We start from the raw sequence: 17,257 nt of genomic DNA, 5'->3' as shown, positions 1-17,257 counted from the left end.
AGTCATCTACAACAGTGAGGACTAAGTGGTTAAGGTTCTGTCCTATTGACCGGAATGTTGTGAGTTTTAATCCCAGTGTCACTCCTGAGCTCTTAAACAAGACCCTGAACCCTCACCAGCTGAGCTCCATGCCTGTATTGGATTCTGCTTCAAAGGAATAGTTCCATATATATATATATATTTATATATACAATTTAAGGCTTCTTGTTATTGTAGCTAACATGTAATGGAACTCGATCTCACCGAAAGTATGATATTCAGTAATATCACACAAACGGCAACTAAAAGTCAATCGAATTAACAAACAAATAAATGGAAATGTTATGATCTGCAGAGGTGCTAACAAGAAAATCCTAGCAGGTAGAGAAAAAAAAACAGTATTTTACAACAACAAATGCTAGCATATGTCGGAGGACAAGATCCATGCTAACAGCATAAATGATAAACAGCATATATGATGAACAGCCCACTCCACGCCCACTCCACGCCCACTCCACGCCCACTCCACGCCCACTCCACGCCCACTCCACCACCCCCACCCACTCTCTGTTTTCCTATTGGTTCACACAAACCTAGGTTTGTGAATTCACAGGTCGAAGTTCACCTAGATAGAAGTGGCACTAAGAGGAACAAACCGCTTCCAGGAGCAATAGCACATCTTTCATTTCCAGCGTCATTTTGCGTTTGTGCTGGGTTGACTTTATACGCATTTGTTCTGAAGTTTCCAGGTTTCTTCCGTATCGCCCTAGAAATGAGTTAGATATCGTAAATGCTACAGCTAAGCCATAGATGCTGGCACGTCTGTGGTATCACGATGCTTTCACTGTACTGTGCAAACTTCTAAAAAAAAAAAAAAATACGCAGTAGTAAGTGTGTAAGTGACACACTACTAGTCAGTTGACGCTTTTATCTAAAGTCATTTACATGTTAGAATCCAATCCACACACAGAGCTGAGCAGTTTAGGGTGAAGCTGTTTGCTCGAATTTGGCTCTCTGGCTTTCCTGGGATTTTATCCAACTGCCTTCCTTCCACCAGAGCAGAGGCTTAACGGCTGAGCTGCCACTTATTTCATTCTCAATTAATAACTCTAACAGACAGTATCGCTGAAAATGATCAGGACAATCGTGCAGCCCCATTAGACTGAAATATAACTGGGACATGATAGAATGAAGAAAGACAGATGGGAGGGAAAGAGATAGGGACAGAAAGATGGAGAGATAGAAGGATGGGAATGAGGGAGGGAGAGAGGGGGGGTGATCCTCTGTTCTCTTCCCACATCAGATTGTGTGGCTTCAGAAGACCGGACGGCGAAAAGCACGTCTTCACAAACCCGATCACTTAACCAGAATAAATAAAGTCTTTCACTTCAGTAGAGGCAGTAGAAATTTTTTGTGTATAAAAATAGAACTGCTTTTTTACAAATAAAATTTACAGGCCTGTGGCTTTCTGTACTCTGATATATATTTTTTTATTTCAATAAACATCAAGTATTTGCAGTTGAACCCGCCACCCCGCCGGAAACATAAAATGCTTTATTATTAGATTCTTTTTTATTTGTCATCTCTTTTTAAAATGCTCTACATAAAATGCTCTGTTGGACAAACACCATAACAAACAAAAAAAACCCAACGCAAAAGGCGTAATGCTTTAATGGCAGGTGTGTGTGTATATGTGTGTTTGTGTGTGTGTGTATGTGTGTGTGTGGAGAGTCTCTTTTGGCAGTCGTTGCCGTTAACTACAGCGAGGCCACATCGGGTTTTGACCCTTTTCTCTCTGGTGCCGTTGGGCCGAGGGGTCGAAGGAGCAGCGGAGCCCGGAGCCAACACCAGAGGTCAAAGGGCAAAGTCGAACGTGCATATTGGTGCTTTTTCTGGGGCTTTGGCCCCGTCCCTACGCATTGACACAAGCCTCAAGGTTCACAACGGGAAACTAAATGTAGTTTAGAGAACTTTCCTTTCGGCTGTTGTTGTCGTTATCATCATAAAAATGAAAAAAAAAAGGCATGGTATAAATATCTACTTAAAAAATAAATAAATAGTTTTATACACAACTCAAAATAAAAAGGGAAAAAAAAACTAGCAATAGCTATTCATTCATCGCAGGTCATACAAAATAATAGCAAAAATGGAAGCGTTCATGTGAATAGAAACCAAATAATAATAATAATAATAATAATAATAATAATAATAATAATAATAATACTGCCATCAAAAAATTTTAAAAAGAATGTTCGGGGGAAAGTGACTCCCTCTAGTGGTGTTAAGGGTGAAACTCTCCCCCATGTCCCCCCCTTTTCCCATCCCCGGGGCGGTTGCCATGGCAGCAGTGGGGACTTACCCTAGCAGTGTAGGGACAGAGAGGAGTGGCCCTAGCAATTAGATCAGTAGGGCTTGCTGTCATTCTTAGAGCGCTTCAGCTGCACCTTCAGGCGCTTCATTCCGATCTGAAACCCGTTCATCGCCTGAATGGCTGCTTGTGCCGACACGGGATTGTCATAACTGACGAAACCTGACAGAAAGAAGGAAAGTGCGTGACAGAGTGGATTATATCAACTGTATTAGTGTGTAGGGTCTTAAAACTAAATATAGTTTTATATACTATATACAGTCCCAGAGATTTGGTGTAGCACATTACAATATGCATACGCTACCAGCTTTGAGTGTTACATTAAACATCCAGCAATATTTCAATTAAAAAAAAAAAAAAAAGAGCCAAATGTACCAAGCTGCCCATTTTTCATCATAATGAGTCAGCATTCTGTTCAACAAAACTTTTTATTTTTATGTTATATGCATGAAAGAATCTTAAAGTGCACTTCTCTGCCTCATACATGTGTATTTATGTACATACACCATATGGCCAAAAAGTATGTGGACACCTGACCATCACACCCATATGTGGTTCTTCTTCAGTTAGAACTATTGATGGAAACACACGGTTGTACAGAATGTCTTTGTATGCTGTAGCATTACGATTTCCCTTCACTGGAACTAAGAGACCCAAACCTGTTCCAGCATGACAATGCCCCTGTGCACAAAGCGAGCTCCATGAAGACATGGTTTGCCAAGATTGGTGTAGAAGAAAGCTTTGGAATGAACTGGAACCATGACTGCACCCAGCCCAACATCAGTGCCTGACCTCACTAATGCTCTTGTAGCTGAATGAACACAAATCCTCACAACCACACTCCAAAATTTAGTGGAAATCCTTCCCAGAAGAGTAGAGGATATTATAACAGCTAAGGGGGACTAAATCTGGAGTGGGATGTTCAACACGCACATATTCACTTAGTAAACTGCATGTTATTTTCAGACTGCCAGTGCATTTTACAGTTGCATATGGTTGCATTTTTGTGCTGCGTCTCCAGACATACATACACACATCTAGCCCTGAGTACTAAATAGTTATCCTTAATGTCCCTAATTAAAAAACAGTCATCCCCCATTAATTAGTGAATGCAACATGAACGCAACATGAGATTTGATTTTTGTTATAAATGTTAAAACTGTAATATTAGCAAATGTTTGTTTTAAAAGAATATTAATATATAAATACATTACTTTCACTTCAAGTTGCCTATTTATTACACACTAGATAGGTTCACTTAAATAAATGGTGAATGGTGACTGAATGTATGTGTAAAAGGGTTAATGTATCTATCTGTATATATATATATACACACACACACACGTGTGTGTGTGTTTTGCATGTGTTTTGGCTACATACCGAAGCACTTGCTCAGATTGGTCTGTTTGTCGATGAACACTTTGGCCGACACTACATTTCCAAAAGGCATGAACATCTGCAGAATGTCCTGGTCCCCGAACTCCTGTGGCAGGTGATAGATGAAAAGGTTTGCCCCTTCTGGTCCTGCAAACACAATACATAACACATTCACGCTTATTTTTTCAGGTGAAATGACATCATGCCTTAGGCTAAACACCTCTGTGTCAGAAGTTGTAGTCTTCTGGCTGGCGGAGAAGCAACATAAGTCTCTGGTAATGGAGCGCTGAAATAGCAGTGGAACAAACACAAAAAAGGGACAAAGAATTTACACATTTTCATCTGAAGTTTCACTCTTGCAGGTGCTGCAAAACGTTCTATGGAGGAAAAACAGTGAAATCACAAGGTTGGTGTGCTAGGTGATTGTTTATGAGTTGTAGCTAGTCCAGATTTTCATAGGCCTCAAACTGACAGAAAGAGATTGTGTTGTCTTTACTCATAGCTGATTATTTAAAGTTGCGCATGGGGAATGTGAAATGAGAATTCATACTTCAAGGTCCTTGTGCGAACCCTATCATCTGTTCAAACATCTGTATTGTGGGAAACAAAGACTAAAATTCTTCCGCAGTAGGATCTGCCTGTACAGTATACAGCATTCGCATCACTGTATAGATGTATATGTGTGTATGTATAGCTGTGTGTAGGTTTATTTCCATTTTTTAATGGAGACTACACTCTGTTCAGACACTTAGTTGCGGAGATGAAAATTCTAGTGTAGTAGAATGTGTGTAACGTTTGCATGTGTCTATCATTATATACAGCACAGAATTAAAGGCACTCTAGATAAACATGGATAAAACAAACACTGAAGGTACACTGGTGTAAAAAGAAGAAATTTAATCCCCCACTGTTAAGTATGTGATGTTTTGGGGCAGTTTTTCCTTCAAAAGTCCTGGGAACCTTGTTAGGATACATCCCAGGAGATCAGCAGTTATAGAAATAATCTAACCAGCCCGTCTGGCACCAACAATCATGCCACAGTCAAAATCACTGAGATCACATTTCCCCCCATTCTGATGGTTGATGTGAACATTACTCGAAGCTGCTGGCCAGTATCTGCATGACTTTATGCATCACACTGCTGCCACACGACTGGCTGATTAGATAATTGCATGAATGAGTAGTTGTACAGGTGTTCCTAATACTCGGTGAGTGTGTGTGTGTGTGTGTGTGTGTGTAGGTAGGTTTAAGTGTATACTCATCCTTAAATAGGAACAATACTCAGTACAAACAGCTAAATCATGTGTATAGGTATATACTGCGTGTGCATGTCTGAAGGTGTGTGTATGTGTGCAATTCTGGCTGTGGAAGGTGTTGTGTGTGTGTTTATGTGTGTGTGTGTGTGTGTGTGTGTGTGTGTGCTCCTTCCTCACCCTCTTTCTGGCTCCCGGCGGCGCTCTGCTGCTGCAGTAAGCTCTGGCTGTAGAGTGTGGGCAGGGCGGCGGCGGCGTACTGCTGGATTCCTGAGTAAGCCTGAGTGAGGGCATCCATGGGGCCGGCCGAGCCGCCGCCATTCAGGGCAGCCACACCTGAGAGCATGTGAGCAACTTTACATAAAACCCAACAATAAAGAAGAAAGAAGTGCACTTACTCATTAGCGCTTGGGACTGAGGGGAAGTGTTTTTTTTTTTTTTTTACTACATCACACACATAGAAAAAAACAGCGAGATAATATACACACCACAGGTGTACAAGACACAATACAAAACAGACACAAACAATATACACATCAGACAATACACAAGGAACAGTTCAGACGTTAATGAAGTGTACTTCATTTCCCCTTACCTCAAATATAACCAAACAGTGAAAATGTGTTTGGTTTATTCTGAGGTTAATGTAGCTAACAAATTAAGATAGCTGATTAGTAATTACGATAAAATGTATAGCTGCCAGTTTCGCATCATGCAAATTATATGTCAAAATCTCACACATTCATCTTCAAAGATTTGGTTTAACTAGGCTCAGTTACACCAACAATGTGCCTCATTTATCCAGCTGGATACGAAATGAATTTATTCGTAAATCGTTCGTAGGAGAATTTCCACAAGAAACGTCATATTCATGAAACTCTTGTTTGGAAAAACTGCTAGAGCTTCTGAGTTGATTGTGAGTTGAAGGAAGCTCACTAATGCGAATCTCATTGATGTTGTCATGAGTAACTGCAATGTTATTTCCGGATTACGTTGTTAAGTTTAAATAGCTTATTTATTTCTGTTGCACATACGAATTTAATGACACTAAGTCGTTTCATATTAATGACTTGTAAGAAAGCAATCCAAAACAACTTGTAAATTAAGATAAAAGAAATGCCACACTATAACTGGAAGAGGAGTTAGGGTGTGTCTCTTCCATGCTGACACGCTGCATTACTGAGCTAGCTGAGCTAGCGTTACTGGAATATTTAGCACACAGCGTTACCTAAATATCTGTAAATGTTCTAGGAATTTTTTAGTTTGGTTTGGCCCATGAAAAGATTTACACACATCTTTACTAAATGACTGATACATGGGGCCCATTGTGTATGAAAAGTAGTGTATATTCAAATCTCAAACTATTATATCTATATTATATTATATTATATATTATCATTGGGGTCAATTCTAAGGTATAGTTCTGCCTTCAAAAAATAATTCGTTCGTGACACTGAATTAAATGCTAAGGATAAAAGTAATTTGACTTCCAAATCGTACTAGATTTAGCACTGCAACGTCCTTTTGTAAACATTTTTTTATAAACAACATGCAGTGTGTCATACAGTGTCAGAAACCAGACGACACGTTTGTTTTAGATTACTGAATAACTCAACACGATGTGAGTGTGGGAGGCTGTAATTTCACCATGTCTTGGCTACACGTGGGCTAAAAGAAAAGCCGTACATTTCATTTTTTGCTGAATAATCACACAAGTTACACAGTTTACAACACATTACAAGACACTCAGTTCACACATAAGAACAACTCACAATCAGTAAGAATAAAGAGTGCTGCTACACACTCACATCAAGCTTACACACAAGATAAGTAACATGTATTACACAGCAGTGTAAGCAAGTGGAAACCGCGGCCGACACATGCAAGCAACATCACAACGCAGCATGTCACTATCACCACCCTATGGCTATCTACATCATAACATCAAGAACTACTCCCAAACATCCATTTCCATTCTTCCTTTTAATTCACTGAAGTCATCAGGCTAACTTATTAAACTACTCTGCAATTCTAACTAAACAAAATAAAGGAACAGTTCATTACACTGGCTATGTACTACCTCTACCCTGCAATCTGACTGCTTGCTCTGCCAACACGTGAGAAAAAACTATCCTTCAAGCATAACCACTATTCTAATCCTATACATCTTCAGCCCTATTATTCAGCAACTATTATGAATTATTCATGAATTATTCAGTAACTACAGCAATACTAAAAGGAAAAGGCATGCAGTTATGAGAAAAACCTAATTCTGGATGTGCAAGTGGGTCATTGGAGTTCATTTACTTCTTTATTTTAAATAAATGTTATTGTTTATAATGCGCTATTAATTTCAAAGTGTATGAAGCACAGCACCGAAAGATCTGCGACCCACCAGCAGACCCACCAGTGAGATGAGAACACACGAACTCAGGAGGATGTCTACTAAGGACAAGAGCTGGGATGTGGTTTCATTAGACTTGTGTGTGAGTGTGTGTGTGTGTGTGTGACGACTGATTCATGCATATTTACTGACTGGCCTTTTGGCTTGACGTCCTGCAAACAATAAATGATGAGCAGGGTGCTTCAACCGTAGCTCTCTCATTTATCCTGCAATAATTACAATACTGACCTTTACTATTCAATTAAACTATATGGCCTTTATAATGAGCAGTGTGTGTGTGTGTGTGTGTGTGTGTGTGTGAGTGTGTGTGTGTCTATTAGAAAGTCATTTCAATTAATGTAAAACGGATGATGTGGCGTTTTGAAAAGCCTGATTTATAAAACCAGTAACCTGTCTGAAAGGTCATTTTGGGAAAATGCAGACATCCAGGTCAGGTCATCCACACACACACACACTCACACACACACACACACACACACACTTCAGCCTACCAATTTAAAAAGTAACATATGAGGCCCTTAGCTATTGTGCGCTGAATTACAGACACTAATCACACAGTTGAATGCGCTCCAACGGAGACGTCAACACGTCCTCTTTTCTGGATAAGTGCTGCACACAACACCACAAACACACACTCACAAAGCTAACAATCGTACAACGGTGAAACAATCACAAGCCTAGAGAAACAGAGAGAGAGAGCGATGGATTTGCCAGGCGTCTGGTTTGTGAAGGTGTGTGTGGAGACAGGGCGAAGAGGAGTTTGCTAAATGTGTACACAAACACACACACACACACACACATACACACTGTAAGTCTGTATTTCTATCTTTATGTGGTATTTCTATTAACTTGTGGGTTACTACAACTACTACAACTACCCCTAACCCTAACCTCAGTCTACATCTTTTCATTTTTTTTTCTCTTTTTAATAAACAACATTTTTTTGTAAAATAGCAATTAGGGACCAGCCGAAACATTACATTTTTTTTACTGCTACAGACAGAGTGAATGTTAGCAGTAGCACTACTCTATGACGAGCATCATCATTTTATCAGAAACTTCAATGTTTCAGATTGTTAGCAGCAAAGACAAAAGACAAAACATAATACGGTAATTAGAAATATAAAATGAATGAAATATTGTGGATTTTTTTTACTTTCAGCTACAGAAATATTATAAAAATCTGGCTCATATTCGAACAGTGAAATCTGCTCTGGCAGCATTAACACAAATAATCCCAGTAAATTCTGACTGACTGATGATAAACTGATCATTCATGTCCTGAATAAGAAACACAAATATACATACTAAACAAAAACACACACACATATAGACGCTAGACATATACAAACAGCAAACTCCTATCGTACCCAGAGAGATGCCCTTCTTATGTTCGATTGTTAGGTTTATGTGTGTGTGTGTGAGGGAGAGAGAGAGAGAGAGAGAGAGCGGGCGTCTCTCCGGGCGTGTGTATGCGTGGGATGGGATGGGTGCGGCAGATGAGGTTTATACTCACTGTTGACGCTACCTGCTAGTGCATTAATGTTGTTGAGGCCCACGGTGGCCCCGGCGAGGCCTTGCAGGGTTCCCAAAGAGCCGAGAGAACCCATCGCTCCGGCACTCGAGTTAGCAGTGGAGCCTGCTGCTGAGAGAGAGAGGGATAGAGAGAGAGAGGGAGAGAGAGAGAGAGAGAGAGAGAGAGAGAGCAGGGAGAAAATATGCAGAGAAAGACCGAGGTATAGAGAAAGTGGTAGAAAAAAGAGGCAAAGATGAAGAAAAATGCAAGGGAAAGAAAGAGAGAGAGAGAGAGAGAGAGAGAGAGAGAGGGAGAGAGAAAGAGTGTGTCACACCATTGAGTGTATTTAAGTATGGTACAGAAATGTTCACACATATTTAATGTTCAGAAATGTCTCACACACATGTGGAGGAAAGAAGGGAGACAACACAAGATCAGGAAAATGATGATGCTGATGATGCTGATGATGATGCTGATGGTGATGATGATAAAGTGAAACAGAGGTCATGGCGAGAAACAAAGTTATGTGCACACTTTCTTACTTTAATGCTGTTCTGTAGAAGGATGGATTTAGAAAGAGAGAGCGAGGGAGGGTTACGAGAAGGCTGCCAGCGTGAGAGATGAAATGAGAATCATGTAAAAAGCAATACACCCTGTGAAAATGACTCCAACGCTCTAAACTCGCACCTCTCCCAGGAAGCAGTTCCAAAAATACTTCTGCCCTTTTCTAAGAGTTTCGGCAGCGACGATAGACGCAGTAATAGCTACGAATCCTGACAAAATGCCTAAACGGGGATATACAAGGACAAAACGGAAGGACAGACATGCGCCCATGACGCAGGCTTTCTGATGCAGTGACTAAATACGAGGATGTGGATGAAGGCGACTCGATGGAGGAAGAGGAAGAAGCGTGACGGCTGTAGTGCTGATGCTACAACAGTGAGAATGATGACGATGACGATGAAGGCTAGGCGGCCGCCGGTTACCTGGGCTGGCCAGGGCTCCCAGGGAGCCTGTGCTGGAGGTCAGGGCACTAGCGGTGGACGGGCTGGCCGAGCTCTGAGCTGCCGCGGCGGCCGCTGCTAGAGTGGCCAGATTCTGTAACTGCAGAGCGTTCATACCTGAAGAGAGAGAGAGAGTCAGCCATCGTGGGAGTGTGTGTGGCTGCACAACAACATGGATAGTGGCGTGTTAACACACACTGATCTCAACGAGGGGGTCCTGAGTGCTGCAGAGGGTGAACGAGTAGGCACTGGAGTGTGTGATGTTAATTGACTAATGGAAAAAGAAATGGCCATGATTGACTAGGTGTGTGTCTGTGTGTGTGTGTGTGTGTGTGTAGAACATGTTTTGTCATGTATGTGTCAACTAATTTTAAAAGGAGAGTGATAAATTGCAGAGTGTGTGTGCAAGAGAGGAAGTGAGTATTTGAGTGTGTATGCACTTGAAACATCCTGGTAAGTGTGTGTCAACTAATTACAAAAGGTGTGTGTGTGCGTGCGTGTGTGTGTGTGTGTATACTCGGGGCAGGGGAGAGAGTGTCAAACAGAATGCACACGATGCTTTATATATATGCTGATACACACTCTCAATGATTATATTGTATTGTATAAGTTAGCAAACAGAAACACACACACAGAGCATACACACACATGTTAACACACCCCAACTACACTACATGTAGGAGTAAGAGCCCAGAAACTCCAAGCCAGGGCTAAAGCGCCAACTATTGTCTTCTAATGCCTCACAAGAAGCACGGATAAACCCTGTGCCCCAGAATGTATACTACTGCGCTAAATAGAGATTACAGCACATTTGGTTCCTATTTTTGCGTACTACTTTGACACGCTATTTAGTGCAGTATTATGCGGTTTGGCGCAAATTAGCTTAGCTGCGTAGCTACAATTTACAATTAAACACCAAGAATCTGCTTAAATTATGTTCTTGAAATTTAAATGATCTCCGTAGTCTGCAAAAGTTCATTGCAAAAAATTGCTACCCACAACATTAAAGCAATGTTGAAGGAAGAAGCAAACGTTTCGAGTTTCTCTCCTCCTGCACTGATTTTCCAGAAAAGCCTCTCAGCTCTGATTCAGCATGCTCACTCGCCACTGGCAAGGACTAACTAGTGAGCAGAACATGGTGCAAATACAGAGATGACACTCAGCCACAGATGTTTGACAGCATCCGGCAGACGACAAATGGCTTGGTGTGTAAGAACCATTACACTCCAGGCTTCTAAATCATCTACAGAAGTAGGAACAAGCTTCAAACAGCAGAAAGATGAGGAAAATGTATTTCTTAGCATGTGGCGCATCATCTGTTTTTCATTCATCAGTGAAAGTGTGTGACAAGTCTTTGAACCAAGATGTCACTGCGGAACTCTCGATGACTAGGATTCGTTGAGATTGCACTCAGTGATTAAAAATCTCCATGGCTGTCAGAAACTGGGCTAATTTAAAAGCCAAGATATATCCCGCCTTGTTCCTTCAATCAGGGACCAGACAAGAATGACTTCCAGGGATCGGATGTATCATATGACTAAGATCCACTGATGCAGACATGTGAACCAAGGAGTAGTTTTAATCCTAATAACACAATTATACACAGACTCGCTATTAGGTACGTACACCCATATTTCATTTTACTGGTTACACCAACTAGATAGACAATTACTGACTGCAGCCTCAGTGCTTTGTTTATCAATGGAAATGGACTAAAATGGGCAGGGACCACCACTGACCACCAAAGGTCCATAACCCACAAAAAATCTGGTCAGTGGGGATCTGGTGATAGTTTATGCCTTGCCTTAGAGCTGTGCATGGGATTGTGATTTTAATCCCTTACTCACTCACTAAATATTGCGTCCTGCAGGTCCCGTAGGATCGTAGCGATGTCCACCGCTACCATTATGATATATGTTGCTCCTAGTCTCCTGTCCTAGTCATCACAAGGGAACCTGCTCAGCCTTGAAAGTCCATGTTTTCAGTAAGTAATATAGATCAATGTAAAAAAAAAGGAGCTCATCTTGGACCCCTGAGGGCTGGTTTATGGTGAGAGCCCTGGATTGGATATGAGAAGTGTTCACCGGCAAACAGCTTTGACTGCGTCATGTTTATTCTGTAGCGTGGGCACTGGTGACTATAGATCAGAGTCTGTATCTTGTCTGGTGCATACTGTATGTCTTCTTCTTACACAAAAACACCAACCAGGAAAAAAGGGGTGGGTGCCAACTTTTAATCTTGGAGCTTACTTTGTATGAGGAAAGGAGAGGAAAGTTAGAGCTCCAGAAGAAGTGTAACAAAATGCCAATATCTGTATCTGCTCCAAAGAGTCATACCTGAAGTGGGCGTGGCCTAAATCAGAAGGTTTGTTTTCTTAATAGCTGTAAATGCATCATTCATGTTTACTTTAATGAGGAAAAATGAGTATGTTGTGAAGTCTGTGTGATTGTGTGTGTGTGTGTGTGTGTGTGTCAGAGGCTAAGAGGCTGAGAAGAGAAAGGAGCTGTGTGAAAAAAAGGGTTTGCTGGAGGAAGCAGCAGGCGAACAGGCGGTTAAGGAGCTCTTTTGTGCTTCTGAATAGACTTGAAATCGCAGCCAGATTTTTGGGGGCATTTGTATGTATGTGTGTGTTTATGTGTTTAAAAATGCCCGCTGATTAGCTGGCATACAGTGAGACTGGTGGTTAAGGAGGACAATTACACAAGTTGCAAGAGGTTGTTTAGGTTCTGTGCATACAATTTTGTATGGGTAAATTTTGTATGGGTGTGTGTGTGTGTGTGTGTGTGTGTGTGTGTGTGTGTATGCAAGAAAGGGCGAAAACAAGAAATTCAGCACATGGTAGGAGGAGGTGTGAGAAAATGTGTGTGTTTGCGTGTGAGAGAAAAGGAGTGTTAGAAGGAGAAAATGCAAAAGTGGGAGTGAAAATGTGTGTATGTGTGTAAAAATGTGTTTGTGTGTTTGTGAGAGTTTCTTCAAGATCCCAGTAGACAGAGGGTGGTCAGTGGAGAGATTTCACTAGCTCTTAGTGCTCAGTGTGTGTTTCGGAGCTCCTTATGGCTTGTAGCTCCGCCCACGCCAGATGTCAGCTGCACACAGCGCCTGCCAATCACGGCCCGTTGCCAGGCGACAGATGGAAGGATCCAACTGAGATGCACAATTCAACTGAGAGAAGGCGCTAAGATCTTGGTGAGCTCACGGGCTCCTGCTGGTTTGTACCACATGAAGATGAGGACACACGCACACACACACACACACACACTTTTTTGCAGTTGTACACAGTTGGACCGGAATAAAAAAATCCACTCGGGCGCTGATTATGTTTAAGCGGTGTTATTATCCTTATAGGACCAAACCTCATGTGGAAGTATGGTACACAAGACACATGAGGCTAGATATTACTCTTTACTTTGCCCTAACATTATGAAGAACTTTGCCCTGGAAGCACATTTCCAGTTTTCTACATTGATGTAAAGAGGAAAATCTGAGTTTCATCAAACCTTGTTTTGGGCCTGTGATGTTTTTTTTTTAGAAAATATTCAAGATAAATTATTTTTAAAAAATTATTAGCACATTTAGTTAATAGTGACAAACACAGACATGCACAGTGGCACAATCTGCTTGCTTGTCTCGTGTATGAGGAAGAAGCTCTCGTGATCTGCATTGCAATATACTTAAATGAACATGTACAAAATTTCAAACAGCATAGCACTGACTGTCTTGTAATATTTCAGTGGCAAGTTTTAAACTACTTGCTTACTTTTTTAATACAAGCTATCAAGATTGCAGGCTTTTATTATACAGGCTACAGGCATTTATTCTCCATTTTGGTTTGTTTTTCATGTTGCTGCTCTTAAATAGATAATTTTCTAAATTAAAAAGATAATGGTCAGACTGGGTATGATGGGTGTAACACTAGTTTTTTGGTGTAACAAAGTTTTTTTTTTTTTTATTCCATAGTACAGTATATTGGTCTACTAATATAACCAATAAACAACCAGTATAACCAATAAACTAATCCATTAAAATTATACAGCCTACGCCCTAATCAAGATTGGATAATGTTTGGAGAATAACCAAAAATATGTAGCACTCAGTAGCCCAATGCCTTGCTAAAATTAACTAGCGAGCTAGGTATCTAGACAGCTGTGTTAGTATTTCACAAGTGAATAAACTGATATTTATTTATTGGCTGCATATCACTCCCTTGTGATATCATGTCGTCTATCATATTATGTGTAATTTTATTCTTGTTCATTTGCTTCATGTAAAATGTCATGGATATGTAAGGCAATATATCGTGAGATTTATGCTGTTGCATGTACACTGATTTGCCATGTCAAGCCAAGATATTTCGAAACTGATTGATCGATATTGTTTTATATATCTCCCGGACAGACACTGCAGAATGAGGAGGAATGCTTCACAAGCAAAAAATTTCCACCTAATGAAGCAAATAATCGCACAAGTGAACTGACATCTTCACAAAATCGTCATGGCTGAGACTTCTGAGACTAACATCCATCAAAAGTACACAATCCAGAGCACGGACGAAATGACCCAGATTACGTCCTTTAAAGTGTGATGAAAAGCTTTAGCGCATTTGCAAGCCTTAAAAAGGAAGAGCTGCAGATTGCTGAACTCCAGAGGATTCATTTGGGGCACCTTGCCGAAATTTAGGACACCTTTCTGAAAACGCACCCAGGAGAAATGGCAAGGGCTCTGCAGAACTGTCAGGCAACACCGACATCAGGATGGTTCAAGGTTCCTTCTCATTGTTTCAAATCTCCATTTCACTGATTCATTCATTTATTCAGGGTCAGGGTCACAGTGGATCCAGAGCATCTCATGGGAAGACTGGGTGCGAGATACACCCCTGGAATACACCCTGGATCCAAGTCCACAAAATGTGTGCACATACCAACATCTCTAACACACACTCCCTGACTCTTACTACTGATCCGAAATCTACAATAAAGAAAAGGTCATGCTGGAGTTTAAATGATCCAGAGCAGGAATGGTTTAGTAATGGGAGTTTAGAAGAAGGGTTAAATTGGACTTTACAGGGTTACACGCTGGGACAGATAGGTCAAGAATAAAGAGAAATCGACTTACCTGCCATCTGCTGGATCCCACTGAACGCTCCTAGATTACTGGACGAGGTTGCCTGCTGTAGCAACTACAGTGAGACACAGAGAAAGAGAAAGAGAGATCAGGCAAAAAGAAAATCAGAGAACGTCAGACATCATGACATATTTGCTCAAAGCAGATCTCATTCTCCGAGCATGAGGAAATGTAGCACTGCACGTGTAATACATGCATGCAATACCAAGTAAGCGCCTCCTGTTGCTTAACTTAACCCAAAGTCAGGCCTTCAAGCAAGACCATTAACCCTCAAGTGCTTGGATTGTCTCCTTTCTCAAGCACAAGTCACTTTGGATAAAAAACATCTGCTGAATGAATACATATAAATGATGCTTATATAGTTGCTATGAGAGCTATAAACTATGAGAGCCAGGCTCAGTGAAATGGAGTCTGTTGCCCTAAAGTGTTTTGACAGGATGTTTTAAACAACTTAGAGAACTGTAAGCAAATTATTTCTGTTATAATGTTAATTCTAGCCGTAGTCTCTGGTCCACTGACTCTAACATATTTTAAGCAAAGTCAACATTCAGAGCACAGTGAGCAAAAAGGCTTTTTTTTTTTTTTTTTGGAAATCAAACCAATTTAGATCAGTAACAATAAAAACCCTCGACAAAAAGCCAAAATGCACTAATCGCAGCCCACAGACGTGTCTTTGAGTTGACACATAAAATGTCATTGAGTTTATATATAAAACCAAGCAGGAAGAAGGATTGCCTATTGCCATGTGTGTGTTATCTCATGCTGTTTTAGCCAGCTAGCTGAGAGGATTTTAAAGTCATATCCATATGTGGTTCGTAAAAGTCGTAAATGTTTGGAATGCTTGCTGCCAATCTTAGGTTGCTAGCTTGTTAACATTAGCTAAATTCACATTTATAAAACTACTTTTGAGGACTGGTAGCCTACTCAGAAACATTTGGAGTTTATAATGTAGGCAAAAAAAAATGTCTATTTGTCACACTCAAAAACACGCCCATGGGTCTGCGGGTTTCTTTTTGTGTAGCTTTGTTGCTCATAATGTAACCAGTACTAGAAGGAACTAAAAGACCAGAAAGCTTGACTAAAGGTCAAAGGTGCTTAGTTAAAGGTTAAAGATAAAGATGGTCAAGATTGCTCACAGGCTAAAGGCTCACAGGCTATTGCTAGCTAAGCACTGGAATAAGGAAGGATGGGAAGGAAGAAGATGGAGAAGGAAGAGATGATGCTGTGCCACTGCGCTTAGATAGCCTTTTTTTTTTACCTCGTCCCTTTGTCCTAGGAAAGTTCTTTTTTTATCCTGCATATTTAGTTCACCTATAAAATGTTTTCCTCCTTCAACACACACAATTTAAATGAAGGGTGTATTATAACAAGAACACCTTAACAAATGCGATGTCTGAAGACTCGAGAACCAAGATTAGAAAACGTCTGAAAAATCAATAAAATAATCACCGCACCCAAATCATCATTTGCTAAAAAGAGAGCCTGCTAACGCAAGGATTAAACAGGTTATCACTTCAGAAAATCATCATAATTCTCTTCACCACATCTTGTGTCTTATCCAATTAGCACTTTCATCCTGCTGCTACTGGGAATACCAGTTTTGATTGCTAAAGAAAGCTGGCAGAAAGACAGAAATAGCAAAAGGGAAATGCGAGAAGACGAGGCGTCTTGCTACAAGAGAGTGGGCGGAGCCTGAAGAGTGAGGGGCTGAGACAGTGACTGACTGTGGTGCTGATGGGCGTGGCCGAGTGGGTGTGGCCTCTTACTGCCAGGTACTGCGGGGTGAGGCCGGTCAGGCCGGTCAGACTGCCCCAGGCGGAGGCGCTGTTCAGCTGCTGCATCTGCTGAGCTAACTGCTGCTGCAGCCGCCGCTGCTCCTTATCCTTCTGAGTGTCGGCAAACTTCACCACCATGGGGGAGGAGCATCCCTATACACAGACAGATACACAGAGAAAGAGAGAAAGAGAGAGGTTAGAGCAAAGGTGGAAGAGAGCAAATGAGAGGAAAGAAGGGAAGAAAGGGAAAGAGACATATGAAAATAGGGCAACAGGAAGAGGCAGCCAGAGAAAGAGAGAGAGATTTAGAAATTTTAGAGATATGACCAAAAGATGAACGTATGGAGAGTCAAGAAGAATAGGAAGAGAAGAGAGGAAAAAAGAGCAGGAGGAAAGCAGGAAGGGGAGAGAGAAAGAAATAGGGGAGAGTGAGATGGTCAAAGTGAGAAAGAGTGAGACA

At 41.1% G+C, this 17,257-nt stretch overlaps 1 protein-coding gene across 25 annotated transcripts in view; it reads right to left on the bottom strand.

Annotated features, from left to right (window-relative positions):
- Positions 1-17,257, bottom strand: part of celf2 (cugbp, Elav-like family member 2) — a 154,140-nt gene that overhangs the window by 6,770 nt on the left and 130,113 nt on the right. For 4 of the 25 annotated variants that reach the window (XM_026923110.3, XM_026923106.3, XM_026923116.3 and 1 more), the window contains 7 exons: positions 16,747-16,950; positions 15,014-15,077; positions 9,884-10,018; positions 8,898-9,026; positions 5,158-5,331; positions 3,728-3,871; positions 2,339-2,509 (listed from right to left, as the gene is read on the bottom strand). In XM_026923110.3, coding sequence (XP_026778911.1) covers positions 2,382-2,509; positions 3,728-3,871; positions 5,158-5,331; positions 8,898-9,026; positions 9,884-10,018; positions 15,014-15,077; positions 16,747-16,950 — 978 coding nt within the window. In that variant the 3' untranslated portion in view covers positions 2,339-2,381. The remainder of the gene's footprint in view (positions 1-2,338; positions 2,510-3,727; positions 3,872-5,157; positions 5,332-8,897; positions 9,027-9,883; positions 10,019-15,013; positions 15,078-16,746; positions 16,951-17,257) is intronic. The other 21 variants (XM_026923108.3, XM_026923111.3, XM_026923107.3 and 18 more) reach the window with 21 other exon arrangements.

Source organism: Pangasianodon hypophthalmus, chromosome 18 (assembly GCF_027358585.1).
Source record: "Pangasianodon hypophthalmus isolate fPanHyp1 chromosome 18, fPanHyp1.pri, whole genome shotgun sequence".
Classification (NCBI taxonomy): domain Eukaryota; kingdom Metazoa; phylum Chordata; class Actinopteri; order Siluriformes; family Pangasiidae; genus Pangasianodon; species Pangasianodon hypophthalmus.
This window is presented reverse-complemented; position numbering and strand designations above follow the sequence as displayed.